Below are 19,988 nucleotides of genomic sequence, written 5' to 3'. Positions count from 1 at the left end.
CATAAACAAAGGGCACCCATGTTGGTTTTACCTGTCTTCTTGTTCTTTATCTCACTCTGGAGTAGTGCAGTGCGTTGTCGGGAACGTTTCTTACAAGAACTCAACTAAGTGCCCCACCTGATACCGAAATGCATTTGGGCGGAGTTGATGAGAGAGTAACTTTTAACTTTTAAGAATTTAAGAATGAATAATTTAAAAAATCGGCTCCTGTAAAAGGGGCACTTTTCTCATGCACGGCAATGGGTCTTGTTCTCGAGCATCACTTGAGGTCCTCGCCTTTTCAAAGAGTTAATGTTAAACCATTTTGAATGACAATATTTAAAAAAAAAGCTTTTTTAGTAGTTTTAATTTTCTTTAAAATGCTTTTAGTTTGGACATGCTGTTCACCATTTTTTACAGGAAAATACTCTATTAACCACCATAAACACATGGTAAGTGAAGTTTCTGGAGTTCACTTTCAATCTTTATTTGAAGAAAACCTTTATTAAGAAAACACATGTATCTTCTTTGACTTTGTATTTCAAGAGTCGATACATTGGCGTGGATCCTGCTCAAGGAACAGTTATCAGTATTATGTTGAATAAATTCCAACGTTGAAGTCACATGATAAATTATTATATTAATGTTTTCGGTAATATCCAGACTATAGAGCATATCTGAATATTAGCCGCACCCACTAAATTTAAGAAGGAAATTAGATCTTGTTCGTATATAAGCTGCGCTGGTCTGTAAGCTGCGGGTGCACTGGTGCTATCTGCGCCGTAGAAAGGTCAGTGGTGCTTAAAAATGCATGAGGATCACTTCTAAGCCAGTTTTGAAAACAGGGTCCAGCATGGAGACTGACTCATGAAACAAACAGAAACGCTTCACATCTTTTATTCATATTAAAGCGCTCAAAATCTGCTGTTTTCACCCACGTGTCCGAAGTTCAGACACCACAGCCGGTCTCAGCTGCTGCTTCTCATCTCCGGTCCTCCAGGAGATCGGCTCTGGTGACAGAGCAGCGAACACGCAGGTGAAAACCTTGCACTTTAAGATAAATAAAACGCCTGTGGTTTCATCGGTTTGATGTGATGAGGCTCAATATTTTGCCAGCATGACTCTTTAGCCTGTGAAAATCCATATATTAGCCGTGTCGTTGTATAAAAAGCAGAGGCTGCATGTTATTTATCCTTATCCTTTGTGCTTTGTTTCCCAGTTTGGTTGCATTTATTTATGCTTTTAATCTTATCACCCTTATTTCATTTGAATTGATAGAGAAAATATTCGTTCCTGCCTGGTCGTAATCTTCATAGTTCTGAACTTTAGTTGTTGAGTGTGTGTCCAGCAGGTCAAATGCAAGGCCTGGTACAACAATAATAATAATATATGGGCTGGGGCAGCTCTTATCTTGCTCTTCGGGTTTTTGTCGGCCTTAAAACGGCAATCTAGACGTCAGTTCCTCCGGAGTAAAAGTGTGTCACAAAACTCATGGATCTGTTGGAAACATGCCGATAATAGAAAACATCCCAGAGCAGACACTTCTTCCGTCGAATTCATCCATCTATTTCACAAACAGAAGCCACGGTAAACAATTTATTCTCCCTGTAATTCGGATAAACACCCTGAACAGATTTGATTTTGGATGCTGAACTGTAAGATTGATCTTGGCCTCTGGCACCTGCCGGCTGTGAAACCTGCAGAAATCGATGTGGGCGACCAACAGTTTGAAAGGCTGGCGTTAGCCTGAAAGGGAATACATCACATTGTGATGTCCTTAAGGAACCATCAGCCCCAAAATGGGCTGTCTCGGGTTTAAAGGCAGCAAAACAAACTCAAGTCGGCTGCGAGTCCATCACAGCTATCAGCCTGAGCTCTTCGTTGCTGACTGCAGATCTCCATCAGTAAATACCACGTAATTACAATTCGGCCGAGTGAAAGTGGTGAAAACATCAACCTCATTTAAATCTGAGCTATCAGATAAACAAAGCCTCGGAAACTTTCATTGCGCCATTTGGAAAATGCCATCGAAGCAGTCGTTTCATTCCGTCTAAAGCACTTCCAAGACTCCAATTGTGTGTATCGGATGCATCGCTCTCCTGCTCGCCCCTCGTGGGATGCAATTACGGAGTGATGGCCTGCTTCTTATCTAATATGTTCTCACTTGTCTTTCTGTTTTCTTATTTGTCTGGAAACATGGCAGGCTTCCTTAATAAATTGGGCTTTTTGTCTTCAAACTTACTTTATGATAGCTGGTTCGATGAATTTCTGCTGAGTTTGTGTCTTTCAAAAACGTTCGGAAAGTAGAAGAAATGTAACTTTGATGAAGCAGTGACAGTCAACTTTTAAAACTAGACATGAACAATGAGTCCTCTCGACTTCATGGTGTGGTTCAAAGCTACATGGTGCAAATGTGGTGGCCATGTTTGTTATGTTGCCGGAGCCAACGCTCACTATGACGGGGACTGCATACCTTCAGATCTGTGCTCTGTGAAAGGCACCTGTCATGGATTCCTTATACAGTAGAAATATACAGAGGTTAAGTGACCACTCTAATCCATGGAGGCTGCTTGAGATCAAGAAAAGATTCTGTTCAGGGCATTTAGGATCAACCCCATTAGCCTCGTGACTCTGTGGAAAGTAATTGGTTCCAATGCATCAGAGTAGGAGATCAGGGGAGGTGAAGAATAGAGAGAAGGCAGGGTGGAACAGAGGGAGGTGAATGTCAGGTGTGATTTGTGATGGAAGAACATCAGCTAGAGTGAAAAGGGAAGATCTATAGACCTGCCATCATGTATGGTTTGAGACACAAATACAGGGATGAGTGTGTGCCTCGGTTTTCGAACGTCCTGGACTTTGAACAAATCAGAGTTCGAACAAAATTTTTGAGTTTTTTTTGCTTCGGATTTTGAACGAAAACCCAGAACTCGAACGTCCCCGAAAAACCTGTAAAAAACACAACGTGCACGGACCGATCAGTTAGCTACATTTACTGACTCTTTTTTCTTCATACTGAGGTGTAAAACCTTTCCTGTCTCCGCACTGGACCGTGGTAGAGTGTCACAGGGGAGGTGCTCGCTCTCACTCCAGGGTTTGATGTCCTGTTGTGGGCTGGAGCTGGGACAGGGATGAGGCGAGTCTGGGACAGAGCTAAGTTACTTGGTTTATGACTTTGTCACAGCCAAACTGCACAGAAGCGCACATTCAGAGCTGGACACGCACCGGGCACCTCTTCACTTCTGGAGAGACGTCACTCACTCGGCAACCCCTCCCACATGCAGCGGCCACACACATAGAGGAACAGCGCACCTGCAGCAGACACTCTACATTCACTCCTACAAAAGACTATTTTAAGGCTTGGAACGCATTATTGCTTTTTCCATTCATTGTAATGGGAAAAATCGATTCAGATTTCGAACAAATCGCTTCTCGAACGGATGTCTGGAACGGATTGTGGTGGAGAACCGAGGTACCACTGTATCTTGTTTTGCAAACAACTAGAGATGGAGGTACAGGGTAAAAGAAAAAGATCTGGTGAATAAGGACATGATAGGTAGATTGGTTTAGTTGGGGGATGCTGAATTGTCGTGGCAACCCCTGACAGGAAATGCAGAAAGAAGAAGAAGAAGGGACATGTAAAGTCGTGTCTCCAGCGTGTCATCTCACAGTACATTCACTGAAGCTGACTCAGTGGGGGACCGTAAGGTCAGATGCAAGCATTAAACTCAGATTCAACATGACATTGTTTATTCAACAGCGTTTTCAGTTCAACCAAAATATGTTGAATTTGGGTGACATTTTGTGAAACACATGTCTTTCATGTACACTATCTGTGATCATTTTCTGCAGTCCTCCCATTGTTCAACCAACAAACACATAAAAAGACGAAATATTTTTGCACTAGCTGCTCAATGTGATATTTAACATGAATAAAATTGGAAAAAGTGCTGCACCCTGGACCTTTCATTTAAACCATCAGTCATTTTTAAGATGGATGTAACGCTACTTTTGCTTTTTATATATTGTTTTATTTCTAAATCTGCTCTATATGAACCTGTCTTCTACTCCAAATAATTATATCGCTGTACGTCATCATTCTAGCAACATGAAAAAGCATCAAATATAAACACAGATTTTGGATTTATCTTAAAATAGAAAGTATCGCAGTGTCTGTGTTGTTATTGTACTAAAATCAGCTTACAACTGAGCAGGAAATGATTCAAACCGGGCAGAATTTGCATAATCTTGGCTCTAAGCCTGGATTTCCTTCTGCTGTTATTTGTTCTCCACCTGAGGAAAGTCACACACTAGCAGATTAAACAATAGCGGAAGATAGTTTGACTGAAATCCAGAAGCTGTTCATGGTCCCTCATATGATACGGCCATGTTTGCAGCTGCCGTGGTGCTACATTTTTGTATGTGGACTTCTGACGGGCTGCAGAGGAGGAAATATGTGCGCAGCTTTGGGCCGGCGAGGTCAAAGCTGATTGGACGGCGATGTAGCTGCGGGCTGGCAGGATGATCACGCTTGTGCGGAGTGTTTAGCGCTGAAGTGTGTGGGGGCAGAGCATCTACAATGAAGAGTTTCCTTCCATTATTTATAACTCTCCTCAATATGACCTAGTTTGCAGCGCACTGCATCCAGCGTTCACTCGCTTTCGACTCAATCTGTCTGTTCTCATCTGCCGATCTCCAGAGAAGACGCTGAGAAGGTTAATGGAGGAGTTTGAGGGACAAATCATCTTCCTAAATACTGTATGTTTCCAGAAGCAAAGTTTGAAGCGCTGTTTCAACCGTGCTGAGATCATAACTGCACTCTGAATTATATAACCTCGAAGTGTTATGATGCACATGTGAATTGAGGGCTACCCCACTACTGCGGATCATGCGGACTCCATTGGAATAAAATGCCTTCTTTTTAAAGGGAACTCATGCAAAGAGAATTCACTCTCGAAACTGTGATATGATGTACATGCTAGACAGTACTTATCTGGTCACGACTATGTAGGCGATAACTGAACTAGTCGGCGTATGACGCGCACAGGTTGCGAACACGCGGCTGGTCTGTAATGTTGTTAATAGTTGTAGTTGTAAACACTTGTATCGTGTGAAGTGCTGCTTGAAACAGTTTGAATTGCTCCAAATGTGGTGTGAATAGTCTTTTGTGCTGATGGTCCCGGCGCCTCAGCAGGGGGTGATTAATCCACTAGTCATTTATCGCCGACTGTGTCGACTAATGGTTGCAGCCCTGCCAGGAAAGGATTTATGTGGTAGACAAAGTGTTGGACCGAAGAAGTACGTCGCACTTAAAACCTGTTCGTGACCTGAATTCATCACCTGATTTGAATTGATACTTTCCAGTGACTTGGAGATGAAGACTTGAGGGCTGTCTGGGACTAAATAGTCACGACAGAGACCCGCTTATGACTTGAGGTTGGCTTGTAACCTCGAATGTCAGGACTTGATGTGTTGGAATATTGAGGGTCACACTTGTTACGACTCCAAGTGACTTGTGAGTTGAAGGTTACCTGCAATGGCTCTCTTACATTATAAGTTTCATTTTGCTTGTGACAAATGTTGCACTTACTTATGATGTGGCCCCTGCTTTTGTCTCAGAAGTTGAGGTATACGTTTGATATGAATGCTAGGACTTGAGTCTAGTACGTTTGTGACGTTCAGAATCACACTCGCATGTGACTCGACTTCAATTCACATGGACTGAAAAAGAAATGTGATGGGAAAACTTGACAGCACTGGGAATAATACTTTTATTCTAAATAGAAATGACTACTAATACTTCTAAATAAAAATGCACCAACAGCTGGGGTGGTAAAATATGTGAACTTTGCCAGTATTATTGCATCATGATCAATTTTAGAGTTCCACACAAATGCAGGCAAAGGGCCACATGTGGCCCCTGTGATACAGATATATAGGTTAGCTATGTTTTTGTGGTCTAAAGGACAAAGATATGAATTTAAGCTGCACATTTGGTGTGAATGCTTCGGTTTATGATCATTGTGACTTGATGGTCATCACTTGACTCTTGGACTGTGACTCGAAAGTTAGGCCTTCTCCCTTGTTACTGTAAGCTCTGGAATTGCGACTCGTGACTTTTGTCTCTTGTTGCATAACTTTGCTGGAACATACTGCTTGACTTCGAGACATGCTGGAGACTTGACTAACAATTGAGACTCGGGTTATGTTCAGGCTTTCTGCGGCTTGACTCTCAGAGTCGGTGCTCGCTTGTGACTTGAACTTTTCATTTTAAAGTTCAGACTTCATGTGACTTGTTGGAAATAGTTTCTGACTTTCTTGGCCCTTAAAGTCTGTCGATATGCTGGACATTTTTTATCTCCTGAAGAAAAACAGACACACCCAAGTACACACTTGGGAATCAAGGCACCGAACTGCTCTGTGCATAATAAGGTGCAAAGTGGATGCGATTCTAAATTAGCTGTTATCACTTAGTGCTTGGTGTCTCTTTCCTCGACGACACCTTTTGAATTTATACTCAGGCGTGGGCTGCACTCCATTTTTCTTAATGACAGCGGCAGCATTAGTATTTATTTGTGTTTTAACTGGAGCCATGAATCACAAATGTTTACCACCAAAGGAGGCGGCGAAGGACAAAGCCAAAGCTCAGTGGCCATTTCTCCAGCCGAGACAAGATAGAGGGAAGGCGATGGGGAGGACAGTGAGATAAAGAATGAGAGGGAGGTTTACTGTCTAGACAAGTCTCTTCCATCCTCGACCTGAATCTCTCCCTGAATCAAAAGCAGCTGGCGGGGACTTCCACCGTGGTGCAGGGATTCTCAAAATCAAAGCCAAATCTCTTGGTGGCTCAGGCCCAGATTCAGACGGAGCTCCTTCCTTTATCCCCTTCGTTCTGATCCAATGTCACCTGTGGGTGGCAGGAGAGTGTGGAGACCCCCCTCCTCCCCACCTCACATTAAGATTCAAAAGGTGTGCAGCCCAGTTCGGGCGGCGGCGGCCCAGTTCCATATCCATCATACTTCACTCCTCTGCTTTGTGATTCATGTCTCACCCCCGCTGCCTCACCTTCTCCACTTCAGTGTCATCTTCACGCTGAAGTGCGCGAGATGGGACATCTGATTGCAATTGAGGTTGATGAAGAGCTAAATCTGTCCCGTCACCAAAAAGTTTTCATGAATATGAAAAGTTGTGGTAGAAGTATTTCTGCTGCTTTGATCTGCTGTCTCTCATGATCTATCCGCAGTGTTTATTGAAGCCACGAGCAGCTGCACAGCTTGGACAATATACTCCGATGACCAAGTTCTGGAAATGAATTGACCCAATAGGTGCAACTAGAGAAGCACTCAAGTGCCACTTCCACCACTCTTTTGCACCCGTATTGGGTCTTTTTTCACCCAATATTATTTGCCTACACTTATTTTATCAACACAACTCGATGCCTGAGGATAGTGAATTTGTATGGTGACCCTGGACACCACCTGAACTCATCCAGTCCGCGTCACATGTTGATGCATTCAGGCTTTCAATATGTTGGCGCATATGTTTACGCAGTAGCATCAACTAAAGGAGAGATGAATGCTGAGGTCAATGGTAAGCCATGGGATGGTACTCCTTTCACATGGGAGGGAAAACATTTCACTCCAATGAAACGCCAAAGCACCAACATACAATGCAGAAGGCAGACTTCAGTGTCAACGTAGGACGCAGATGTACTCTTGACAATAGTCGCTACTTGATGTCTTGGGAGTGGGAGGGTGATGGGTGGATGGGGTATCACGAAACATTACTGCTGGGTTGATGAAACCGTGCCCTGATTTTCAGAGACCACTATATGGCGCTTTTGGTTTAGAAATGATGAGAGGTTTCATTGAATTAGTTGTTCTAGTCCAAACATTTTACAGCAGACAGTGCCATCTGGTGGCCTCTGAAAGTCATGACACTGTTTTATGAAACCTCATCTACCCATCATTTGTTGTGTGATCATCTGTTCTTTAGGCCATCATGAACATTTCATGAATATTTAAATGAAATCCATTCGGCACTATTTGAGTTGCTATCACTCAGATAAAATGTCAACAGCTACAGAACGTCACATCAAAGGCGACAAAGGTTTCATACTTTGGTTTGTGTATTCATTTTTCTGGAAGGTAGATGAGCTTTTGAATACTTTTCAAATGATTCAAGCAATTGTCTTTGTGACTTTGCAGTGCCAGGAATGACATGCTTTGCTTTTTGTTTTTATTAAACCATCCATCCATCCATCCATACCACTGCACCCATGGGCCCATCACAGAGGCTCAGACCCCACTCACCTCTACTTTCCAGTGGATATACAGGGCACTCTCCATTCCAGCCTTTAGACATACTCTCTCTTGCTTTCCTTGGGCTGACTTTGGCATCACTCAAGGACGCAAAAGTGCCCTTGCAAATACTTGCTATTTGACGCCTTGGGAGAGAGTGTGAATGTGTTGCCCATTCTTTTTTCACTCAAGAGTTCTACGTCTTCACTTTAGACCGGGAGTGGCCAACCAGTCAGAGGCTGAGAGCCATATTGTTTTACTGTGTTGCTGAAAAGAGCCACATCCTACAAATATGTAAGGTTGTAAGGCTCAACCTGAACAGCTGGTCACGTGACTGAGCGTCAGTATAGAGGTTAAAGCACGTCCCTGTGTGTCAGAAGGTTGCTGGTTCACGTCCTGCGTATGTCTCTTGTGCATGTGTTTTTAAAATTCATACTTTTTACCGTGATCCTCCTTGAAATATCAAGCGACGTAGATAGAAATGTGTGCGCCATTTGTTTTACTTATATATATTTTTACGTGGTTCAATGCCACCAATAATGTAACGCTCTGCTCTGTGTGTGTGTGAGCGACGCTGCAGACTGGAGCGTCTCATCTTCACTCCACTGAATTACACAGACTTCACGACGACCAACAATAATAAATACGTGAACCACATGCCATACGTTTAGTTTATGGAATGACAAAGTGAAACGTGGAACTAAGTCACGTAAATCGTGTTGACCGTGGATCTGATGATGGTCCAAGTCTTATGGCCTCAACATCTGCATTGAATGTGCGGCGAGGTTTAATATTTATGTTTCAAAGTTAAACGCAAGTCAATTTTTTTGACATTTTGCCAGAATAGCTCTTACATTTTCATCTTATTTCCTGTATAAATGATCATCCCAACAGTAACTTGACCAAAATTGCAGCCTGTTTGGCGGCTCATTTGGCCGCATGAAACTGGGGAAAGAGCCGCATGCGGCACGGGAGCCTGCTTCAGACCATGAGCTCTTTTCAACACGTTCTTTATTTGCAAGTGCACTTTTGTGTCCCAGAGTGAAGCCAAAGACATCCTTGGGTTTTGTCTGTGTTCAAACAATAGATCGCTCTTCTGTTACACAATAATAATGAGATAGCTTTCCTTGTTTGTCATATTTCACACAGCATCCCATAATCACCTGCGCTGCAAAAACCACAACTTTTAATGAGAGCCGCTCTAGCTTGTCAAAAAAACATCACAGAATTTAAGCGGATGGTAACAGCAACCCCTGTGTGAGATCAATTTGTTTTTCCAGCTACTTATCACCTTTGTCTCCGAGGCAACAGCAGAGTCAAATATAGATTTTTCTGCTCCCACTTACTGAAATAAAAACCCGCTGCCACACTTGAGGTGAGCTGGTAAGGAAACCTAAAACTGAGTTAAGAATCAAAGTTTTCTTTGTGGAAAACATGAATTTTAAGACTTATTCTCAACAGCAGGCTGGAGTTTGCGACTCCTCTCATGGATGGTGTCTTAATATAATCCATGTAACCACACGGTCATTGGCACTCTGGAAGGAGCGTCGTGTTTATTTATGTTGAGCTGCCTACTCAGATTGCTAATGGCTGCTGTCCTCCGTGCCCAGTTTCACTAATAAGCTCCCTGGCATCACCTCGGAATATATAAGAAGTGTCCTTGTGTGAATCGCAGACGGAGGCGAGAACTTTTTCAGTCTTCCTTGTTTTCTGTTGAATCAACTTGATCGTATATTCTTGGCAGGGAGGGTTGACGGCGCCTGGCGTTGCCTGTAACGTATGAGAACATGCGTGGTAAACATGTTGTTGTGCGCCTTTTCCTGTCTAATGCAGAAGATAAGATCATAAATCCTGGCAGGAAACTTCTCCTCCATGTTGTGTTCTCAGTTATAGACAAGGTGCGTTTGCCTTCAAAGTCACTTACCGCTCTCGATATAGGATACGCTCCCAATCTGCTTGCAGCCTTTTCATGGAATATAATATGGCGGTGTTCTTGTGGACAAGTTTTGAAGGGGAAGCTTCAGTGTGTCAGCAAAGCAAAGTGGCTGATGGTGAAGTGCACTTTGTGTGTGGGTGTGTGTGTGTGTTCCTGACCTGATTCCAGCTCGCAGCAGATGCAGGGACGAGGCCTGGAGTGTGTAATGCATCTCTGTCTGCCTTCTCAAACACACATGGCCGTGGACACGTGTGCATCCAGGATGGCAGGACGTGACCCCTGGAGCTCTGACCGAGTGTGAGATGTCTGCGGTGTGACAGTGTGTCAGCAGGATCAGAGACGTTCGCCCCAACAGCTCTTCAAAGAGGTTGTCCTTCTTCTGGTTGAGCAGTAGGGGGCCTTTTTCTGGCCAAGCCATGTGACCCCACTTCCACTTTGCTTCCTTTTATCCATTCTTCATGATGGGACCGACTCGCTTTCCTGACATAGAAACTTATTCCCAACCCTGAGTGGACATTTCAGGGTTTGCTGAAGGTTTCATTGATGTAGCCGACCCCTGCGTGCTTATGATAGGTCGAGGCCACAGCTTGCTCAAACAGACTGGAACGTCGACCTTGGTGTTTTGAAGTGTATGAAGACACTGAACTGAGTTTCATCATGACTCACGAATACAAGCATGTTCAATGGCTGGTTGCGGGGCCGTTTGTGACTGAAATTGTGAAATTTTTAATGGTCACAGTTTCTGACAATGGATATACAGTGGTACCTCGGTTTTCGAACGTTCCGGAATTCAAACAATTTGGAGTTGGAACAAAAATGTTGAGATTTTTTTGCTTTGGATTTCGAACGAAAATCCAGAACTCGAACGCCCCTGAAAAAAGCCAGAAAAAAACATAACGTGCACGGACCGATCAGCTGACCCACGACGCGCTTTGTTATTGTGTATCACGCAGCCTCTGTATTCAGACGTGTCCCGTTAGCTACATTTACTGATTGTTTTTTCTTCATATTGAGGTGTAAAACCTTTCCTGTCTCCACACTGGACCGTGGTAGAGTGTCACAGGGGAGGTGCTCGCTCTCACTCCAGGGTTTGATGTCCTGTTGTGGGCTGGAGCTGGGACAGGGATGAGGCGAGTCTGGGACAGAGCGTGACTTGGTTTATGACTTTGTCACAGCCAAACTGCACAGAAGCGCACATTCAGAGCTGGACACGCACCGGGCACCTCTTCACTTCTGGAGAGACCTCACTCACTCGGCAACCCCTCCCACATGCAGCGGCCACACACATAGAGGAACAGCGCACCTGCAGCAGACACTCTACATTCACTCCTACAAAAGACTATTTTAAGGCTTGGAACGCATTCTTTCTTTTTCCATTCATTGCAATGGGAAAAATCGATTCAGATTTCGAACAATTCGCTTCTCGGCCGACTGGAACGGATTGTGGTCGAGAACCGAGGTACCACCATCGTGCTTATACTTCACCAAAACTCTAACACTAATTTCCTACAAGGAAAAGAAACGCCACTACTGTGGACTGCCCTACTGTACTACCGTAGACACAAGCCATAACTGAATTTGTGTTGGTCAACGCAGTTCAAATCAAAGCGAGAACCTCTGAAAATGATAACTTATAACTTACAGTGCCTACACAAAGCCATAATGTGCAGACTGTACGTGTCCCTTATGGAATGTGAAGCATTATGTGTTGTCAGAAACAGCTTCCTGCTCATCCCATATTGCCTGTGGGCACTTGAAAAAGCAATCAATCGCAGACATTAAATGGCCGGAAATTCATCCCATCAGCAACATTAGATACGTTGCCTGAGGGGCACCTTCGTGTGGTACCCCACGTTTCTTGATAGAGAGTCGCCGTAAAATTCATTACAGATCTGCTCTTGTGCTTCCAATAATTCCCGCTGGTTTTAATTACTACTGTTTAGCAGAGCACTGTGATTCTCCTCTGTGTTAAATTATGTGTATTGAGAAAGTGAAAGATTTTTTTCGTCTTCAGCCACCACGGTTTTTCTCGAGTCACATTCCTGTGCATGTTGTAAAATTGAATATAATTTAATTGAGGCAGTTTCAGTAATGTGGAGGGGAACAGTGCTCGGAATAAGACTGTGTCCCATTTCTCACCCTAACACTGGCACACACACTGCCATCCACTATGAAGTGCCCTCTGACGACAACACTTCATGACGTCACGCGTCAAGACAACGTGTCATTGGCTGCCGTGCTGTGTTTTGTTTCCTGCATATCGAGATGTTTTTGCAACCTCTTGCATTGGTGCTGATAATCTCACTTGGTTTGGTGAACCATCGGGGAAGAAATGGGTGGAGCCGAAGTCGGCTTTGCCGCCTCTTCCAGGTATGACGATGTTACATTTAGCCTGGATGCTAGCCGACTGTTGTTTGTGAAGAAGAAATGAAAACATACTGTTCTACATACATGTTGTATTGTTCATGTTGTCGGACATATTGGACAATTTGTGTTGCTAGCGTGTGATACGATAGAAAGTAAACAAACGGAAGAGTAGTCCTCGTAGGTAAAATGTCCCTGTTGTCCTATCCAACATTGTTTTTAAATAAAGTACTTTGGTATCCTGGAAATCTATCCACACTTCATATTCCCACTTGGCTTCAAGTCAGCTCCGGAGCCCCTTTGGTTTGAAGGGGGTCATTTCAAGTGGTGTGTGCCCTCAGTCTTCGGAGTATTGGGGCACACTACACTGACACGTGAACGTGCAAAACCGAGTGTTGGGGTCAAAAACGGGTGTCTTCTTGCTGCCCTAAGGGTGCCAGGGTTGTCCGCAAGAAATGCTTTCAAGTGAAAGGATGCATCTAGGCCTCTTCACTGAGGCAGCTGCCCCCGCAACCTGATCCGAATAAGCAGAAGAAAATAGGTGAATCCATTTCATCGGCGCTGTTGTCACAAACCTTGTTCCAAATGTTCCGGATGCCGTAGGTGTGATTCTTGCTTGCAGTCATTGTCTGCACCAAAGATTTGACAAATCCTCTGCAAGCTACATGAACAGCGCCAAAATCCGGGTGGGTAGCTGGAAATGTGGCAACCAATTAAAAGCTTCAACATGACAGAGACTTATCTGTTGCGCTGAATGTTGATAAAGACTCTCCTTCTCTATTTGGTTCTGTCTTTTTTTTAAATAAAACTATTACCTCTCTGTAGAACCACAAGGCAAAAATGGGTCATTCTAAAATAATAGCATGTTTTTGAGGTGATGGAGTTTATCTGCTGCTAAAACACAAAATAAGCGGTGGGTTCACCAAACTGAAAGAAATAATAACGCGATTCTCTTTGTCGCTGCTTTTCCTTACCTCCCTTTCAATCCGACGGACACACACACACAGTCACACAAAGCAAGGGAGTCACCTACAGCAGGCAGCCGAAATGGGCGGCCTGACAAGTGAGCGACCTTACCGGGGCAAAGCTATCTGAAAGAGATCTCAATGAGTCTGGTATCTGGTGTTGATGCTGCTGTTTCAACATTTTATATCAAATAAATGACCCAAATAGCTTCGGCGGGCTACATGTTCAGAGCGATGAGAGCTCTGTTCGGCGTCGCCATAATCTGACTGCGCTTGGTGTCCGCACGTTATCTGGTTATTATCTGGGCCCTTTCATTTCCCCTCATCCCGCTCTGCCTCCTCTGTGTGTGTCTTTGACTTTCTCCTTGACGTTCCACTCCGATAATGAAGCGGAAAGATAAAAATTGCCCCTCATTTATCATTATTCTCATAACCCATTCCATTTGAATTCAAGAATGCCTTTGGATGATAATCTGTTCTCTTCACGGACATTGTTGTGGAGTCCCAGATACGGCCTTCCGAATGTGAATTTCAGGTCTTTGACTGACACCCTCCTCTTTTACAGGAGATGTTCACGCCAGAATGCAAGTTTAAGGAGTCTGTCTTTGAAAACTACTACGTGATCTACTCGTCCACTGTGTACCGACAGCAGGAGTCGGGCCGGGCCTGGTTCCTTGGACTCACCAAGGAGGGTCAAGTTATGAAAGGCAACCGAGTCAAGAAAACTAAACCCTCATCACACTTTGTACCCAGGCCCATTGAAGGTAAGTTTAGATTCGCTTCTGTATTTAAAGGAAAAGTTATTTTGTAATGTGAGATTTATCACCTTTCTGAACCCGGCAAAGACGGTGCGTCCCCTTTGTACTGCAGTAAAATAAACCTGAGTGACACAGTTCAAACAGTATGTCATCAACTTCCCCGGCCAAAACTGCCGTGTGGTCTCCTTCGAGCCTGGACAACCTCTAAAGGACGTCAACCATGTGGTAGCCCCAAAAAAAAGGTGTCCTTTTCAACTGATAAAGGCCAAATTTCAGCTTCTTTTTTTTTGGAATTGCTCATGTGCGAGGCCACAAACAAGGTGTCTGAAGTGGAGAGTCCCACATCAGAAATGTCCTGCAGAACACTTCCACTAGATGGGTTGAGGGCCACTCATTTTACTGTCTGTTCTTCATATGGGGCCAAAGGTTTAACCGAATACAGTTGGTCCTTCTGGTTGTCATTGCAATGGATTGAACTATTTCAAGGCTGTCTGTGGACAAGTGGGAATGAGAGCGAGACAGCGGGGGAAACATTATGGAGTACACACTGTGGGGATCCAAATTCCAAATGGCTCCTGCACGCTTCAGACTTTTTGTTCCCTTGAAATGATCATGGTGCACCGACAGTTGCTTGATATTGATGGATCCTTGCATGATGGAGTCACTCTTGGTGAGAGGTTTTGAGCACTGTCACCATAGTTGTCCTTCAGAGCTTGAGCTTGTCATGGTTTCTCATGGAAGTGCTGGTCGACAGAAGGCGCGGGAGACGAGAGTAGATTAAAGAATTTAATCGATAAATGAAACAATAAATCAGACAGACAAATAACCAGAACAAAAAGCGCCGGAACCAGAACGTGGACTGGGAGCTATACGTAGGAAGAAGAATCTGAAACACAAGAGAGGCGACTGAGAATTCAAGCCTGAATAACTAGGAGAACACAAAACACTCTCGGAGTTAAGCTCACAAAACACACACAAACACGAGGAAATAACTACGTCAGAGAGAAATGAAAAGTGAGACTGGAAAACTGCTCACACACTGGCGGAATAGCGAAGAAACAGAGCGAGGAAGAACAAGGAAATAAGGAAGCAGCTGAATTGGAATTGGATCGCGCCCAGGATTTAGAAAAGTCAGGGAATGGAACATGAGATCTAGGAAGTCTTGGGAGAGTTTACCTCCAGGAGTGTGAAGCAACCATCTGGCGACAAGAGCTGGTTCATATCCTTGGGAGGCTTAGTCAACAAATGAACACCAGCTGTGTTGCCCATGAAGCTGGGGGGAAGGAAGGAAAAGGAAAGGAGAACAAGGGGGATAACAAAATAAAAGCATGAGACAAATCACAAAAGAATACAAAATGAACAGACAAACAAAGTGCAGACATGACACATCTTCCTATATAGGGAGTTTCACCAGCGACCTGACTGATATGAGCGTAAGAAAAACTTTATCTGCCGACGGCATACACAATAGAAGTGTATGGTGGAAGGGAAGACGTATTTTAACGGAGAGTTGTTAACAGAGAAGTGTACGTCATCATTTATGTCCAGCTTCCACTCACAGCCTTCTGTCTCTCCTCCAGTTTGTATGTACAGGGAGCCGTCGCTGCATGAGATCGAGGACAAGCATCGCTCCAGGAAGAGCTCAGGGACTCCCACCATGAATGGAGGGAAAGCTGTCAATCAAGACTCCACATAGCAGCAGCTGACGTGGCTTCCACCAGGGGGGCGTGGTCTCCTCCTGGCTCAGAGGGAGGGGCAGTCGGTAAACAAGCCGAAGAAATGTCCCACCCGCCCCCTCAAATATGCACCGTGATTCTCTCTGAAGAGGGGGTTGCAAAAGGAGCTACTGCTGTACAGCCTTGACGACGAACACAAACTGAACTCTTGCCTGTGAAAACTTTTAGATGAATTAATATAAAACAGAGAAAATATATATATATATGTATCATTTTCAATCAGGACTTGACCAACATTTTATGCAAAAAAAGAAAAAAAAAGCTGTGATACAGAAAAGGTGGTCACACAATATCTATAATTTCCAATTTATGCTGTGAAAAACAAGCTTTAAGACAGATTAGAAACACGCATTTTAAAAATGCACTTTGCACTCCCGCTCATTTTATTGATGTCAACTCAGTCACAGTTTCTTTCCCGATCTCATCCCGGCGACTCCGTCCGGGAGCGAAGGAAGTGTCTTGGGCTCATTGGATTCCTTTCTCTCGCCTCTTTGACTGTCACACTTCCTGCCTTGGTGTGAGGGCTTTGACTGAATGTATTAGATGGTGATGGGATGTCATTTACTCAGGTGTGCACTGTAACGGATGGGGCTGATTCAAATCCTCCAGCAGGAGCCCCTCCACCCCCCCCTCTCTTGTCCTGGCGGGATGATCTAAGCAATACATCAGAGGTCAGTCCAGTATGTCTGTAATAATTGTAATAACAAATTGACCTCACGAATCCCAGCCGGGTCTGTGAACATGACTGGAAATGGAACGTTGATCACGGAGGTAAACGTACGTTGCGTGCCGGTGTATAGGATGTTTGCGCTGCTCTATCGTGACCCCATTGTTAATGCCACATTATGTCGTAATTTGACAGGATTAGCATTGTAGCTTCACGAGCATTTTACAACCACATTTTGTAAGGAAGCAACAGCCAACATGGATGGCTCATTTTAAAATGAGGCAAGGCGACTTTTGATACTTGCGTGTCCTCCCTGCACTGCTGGCTCCCCCCTCAGTTCCAAGTGGAATTCATCATCATGTCAGACACGTATGTTTCAAGGTGACCACCAGCAGAGACTTAAAACAAATAAACATTACTCTCCTGCAATTGTTTGTTTAAATGCTTAAATGTAAACATGTCGACTTTGGATTGTCAAATGGCGCCTGTGTGTAGATGTAGAACTATTTACATGGGTCTTCGAGATCTTATTTTCGCGACGCAACCACTGTTACTTCCTCCTGTAGCTGTCTGTGTCAGACAGTTTTAGAATTCCTGATCTGTAATATCGAAATCGCTGATGGAAACTTAAAACTCGATGAGATTTTTTTTTTTTTTAAATTCTGTTCAGTGCTTGCTGAACTAGCTTAGCAATGCTAAGAGCTACTTGTACTAAACAAATAGAAGGCCGGTATGAGACATGGCTGGCATTTTAAAACTTCATATTTTATCTAAGATAATCCCTTTGAATAACGCTACAAAAACGCGTATTGGCAAAGACCCTCGTAACGCGCTGGATAACATTATGCTTTTTAATGACATCTGTCTGCTGTTGCATTATTGCATAATGTGGTGTTACAATGATAGCATTTTTAGATGACCGCCAGATAAACTGCTGTGCACTGACAGACTGCTGCGGCTCACCAGTAACAGAAATGAAGTGGGTACAACGTAGAGATTTCCGAACAATGAGGCAGGCTGTTTAATAGAAAGGCCAGTTCAGCTCGACTGGACACGGAGGCATCCTGACCAGTTTCTGGCCATTTGTTTTCTTTGACGCGGTAATACTCTCTGGCGGCTTGGTGATCCATGAAATTAGCCATTTGCTATATTGTGTGCCGGAGACGTTCATAAATCAACATGCCAACTGGCGTGTATAAACAAGGTGAATTGACTCTGCTGCGCTCGCCGCGTTGCTCGCCGCCTCCAATTAGTCTAACTCAGGAAGCCCCGCGAATGTTCCGTTAAAAGGGCCGTATAAAGTCCAGTTGCTCGACACCACCGCACAACGTCCCGGCTCCAGGTGTGTGTCCCAGAAGGTCGGCTTGGAATCAATAGTTTTTTTTTTCTTAATGAGGATGCACAACTTCGCTCAGAGGGGTCCAGAAGGTCGAATAGCGCGGCTTCAGGGCATTAGGTTACGGTCAGAGCAGGACGGGCGTGGAATGCTAAACTGTTTGGTTTGTAAAGGCTGTATATTCAAGAGCACATTCACTGAAAATGAAGCAAATAATTCCTCCTCGGTCCATATTCTGCTGCTCCAAGTAGATGAGTTCCACTTGACAGCATCATACTTGACACTGAAAGTGAACAGGCAAGACCAGCATCTATAAATATCTTTTTTTTTTAAGAACTTTATATTGGTGCAAGTGAGATACATGTGGGCTTAAAGCAATGCATGACATTGGATGTACTGTATGTCAATGTTTGACGGCACGACGCCGGGAAGGTGAGGTCAGCTGCACTTTGACATGGAGCGAACGGAGAAGGAGAGCAAAGGCTTTTCGTTGTATGTGATATTGAGTATATTCTTTTCATGTTTGCAGATGATTTCACTGCATCGAAACACACCCATATATGCATTATGAATTGTGAGATTAAATAAAAAAAGAAGATATGCATTGATTATAAAACTCAGAATGAAGTTAGTGATTGTTTAAGAATAAAGATTATGTTATCAGAATCTTTTGTTGATCATGACTGAAGGCTCAGTGTCTTTTTTTGTGTGTGTGCTACTAAAAACCTCAGTTTTACAACTCGCACAACATGCTTCACAATGTTGCTGCTTATGTCAAACTCAAGGCCCTGGGGCCAAAACCAGCCAGCCAAGTCTTTTTATTTGGCCCTCAAATATATATATATATATATATATATATATATATATATATATATATATATATATATATATATATATATATATATATATATATATATATATATATATATATATATATATATATATAAATAAAAAAAAATCAAGTGTGTAGTTATGAGATTAGGTTAAAAATATCTGCAAAAATATATATATTTCATTTAATACACATTCCTTTTGAAGATTGTCAATGTGTCTCATACAGTTCCTATATCTATTTTCAATTCTGCTTTATTTTAAGGAACAAGAAATGCTCCTAAAAATGTTGCGTGAAAGGACAAACAATTAAAAAAATAATAAACAAGAGGTTATGTTTGAGTTGCACTCACAATGAACCAAAAAAAAAATGAAATGCACTAAATAAAATGGTCAGCAAATATTCAGTTTAATACTTTCAGGGCCACATAAAGGCAGTTCAACGGCTAGATTTGGGCCCCACATTGAACATTGCAGCCAAAAAAAAAATCACGATATTTATATTTACAAATGAATCAATGTATAAGTAGATGCTTCATTTTCAAGCTAAGAAATGTATCTGAAATCTAGGCGAGATGAAGTTTATGACAACAGACTGCTTCTGTAACATGCACAGTGAACGTGGGTAACAGAGAACTGCAAACTCCCATCACTCTGTTATGACCTGAAAAAAAAAGAAGAACACAGAAATAGTTTCCTGTGATCTAACACTCAAATCCAACGTGTCAATTCGGATGGTGCTCCTTTGCTCGTAATTCTCCGGTCGTCATGGAAACAGACCTTGCGTTGCACTCTGCGGAGAGAATGAGCAGCAGGAGGAGGATGAAGTCTCCCCTGATTTCAGGACACTGCCGGTCTTCTCTCTTGTGTGAAGGCTGCGGCAGAGCTCAGGCAGAGGGAGACAGCGGGTCAAAAGAGGGTTGCTGCTGCTTTGAAACCCTTTTTGATCTGTTACATTTGACGTGAAAAGAAGGACTGGGGAGCGTACTATCAAGTCAAGGATGAATATAGTTGACTATTTTTTAACTATAGAAACTGGATGAATAGCTTCAGGAGATACCTGAAAATTTTCCCACATATTCCAACCATCATCACCTCCACCAAGGTTATATTTTCCAT

At 43.4% G+C, this 19,988-nt stretch overlaps 1 protein-coding gene across 4 annotated transcripts in view; it reads left to right on the top strand.

Annotated features, from left to right (window-relative positions):
- fgf12a (fibroblast growth factor 12a) overlaps positions 1 to 18,707 on the top strand; it is a 56,245-nt gene extending 37,538 nt beyond the window's left edge. For 3 of the 4 annotated variants that reach the window (XM_053882936.1, XM_053882934.1, XM_053882933.1), the window contains 2 exons: positions 14,107 to 14,305; positions 15,880 to 18,707. In XM_053882936.1, coding sequence (XP_053738911.1) covers positions 14,107 to 14,305; positions 15,880 to 15,995 — 315 coding nt within the window. In that variant the 3' untranslated portion in view covers positions 15,996 to 18,707. The remainder of the gene's footprint in view (positions 1 to 14,106; positions 14,306 to 15,879) is intronic. The other variant, XM_053882937.1, reaches the window with a different exon arrangement.
- Positions 18,708 to 19,988: the final 1,281 nt, after the last annotated feature.

The sequence above is a fragment of the Synchiropus splendidus genome, chromosome 13 (genome assembly GCF_027744825.2).
Source record: "Synchiropus splendidus isolate RoL2022-P1 chromosome 13, RoL_Sspl_1.0, whole genome shotgun sequence".
Classification (NCBI taxonomy): domain Eukaryota; kingdom Metazoa; phylum Chordata; class Actinopteri; order Syngnathiformes; family Callionymidae; genus Synchiropus; species Synchiropus splendidus.
The sequence above is the reverse complement of the archived record's forward strand: the minus strand, read 5'-3'. Positions and strand labels throughout refer to the sequence as shown.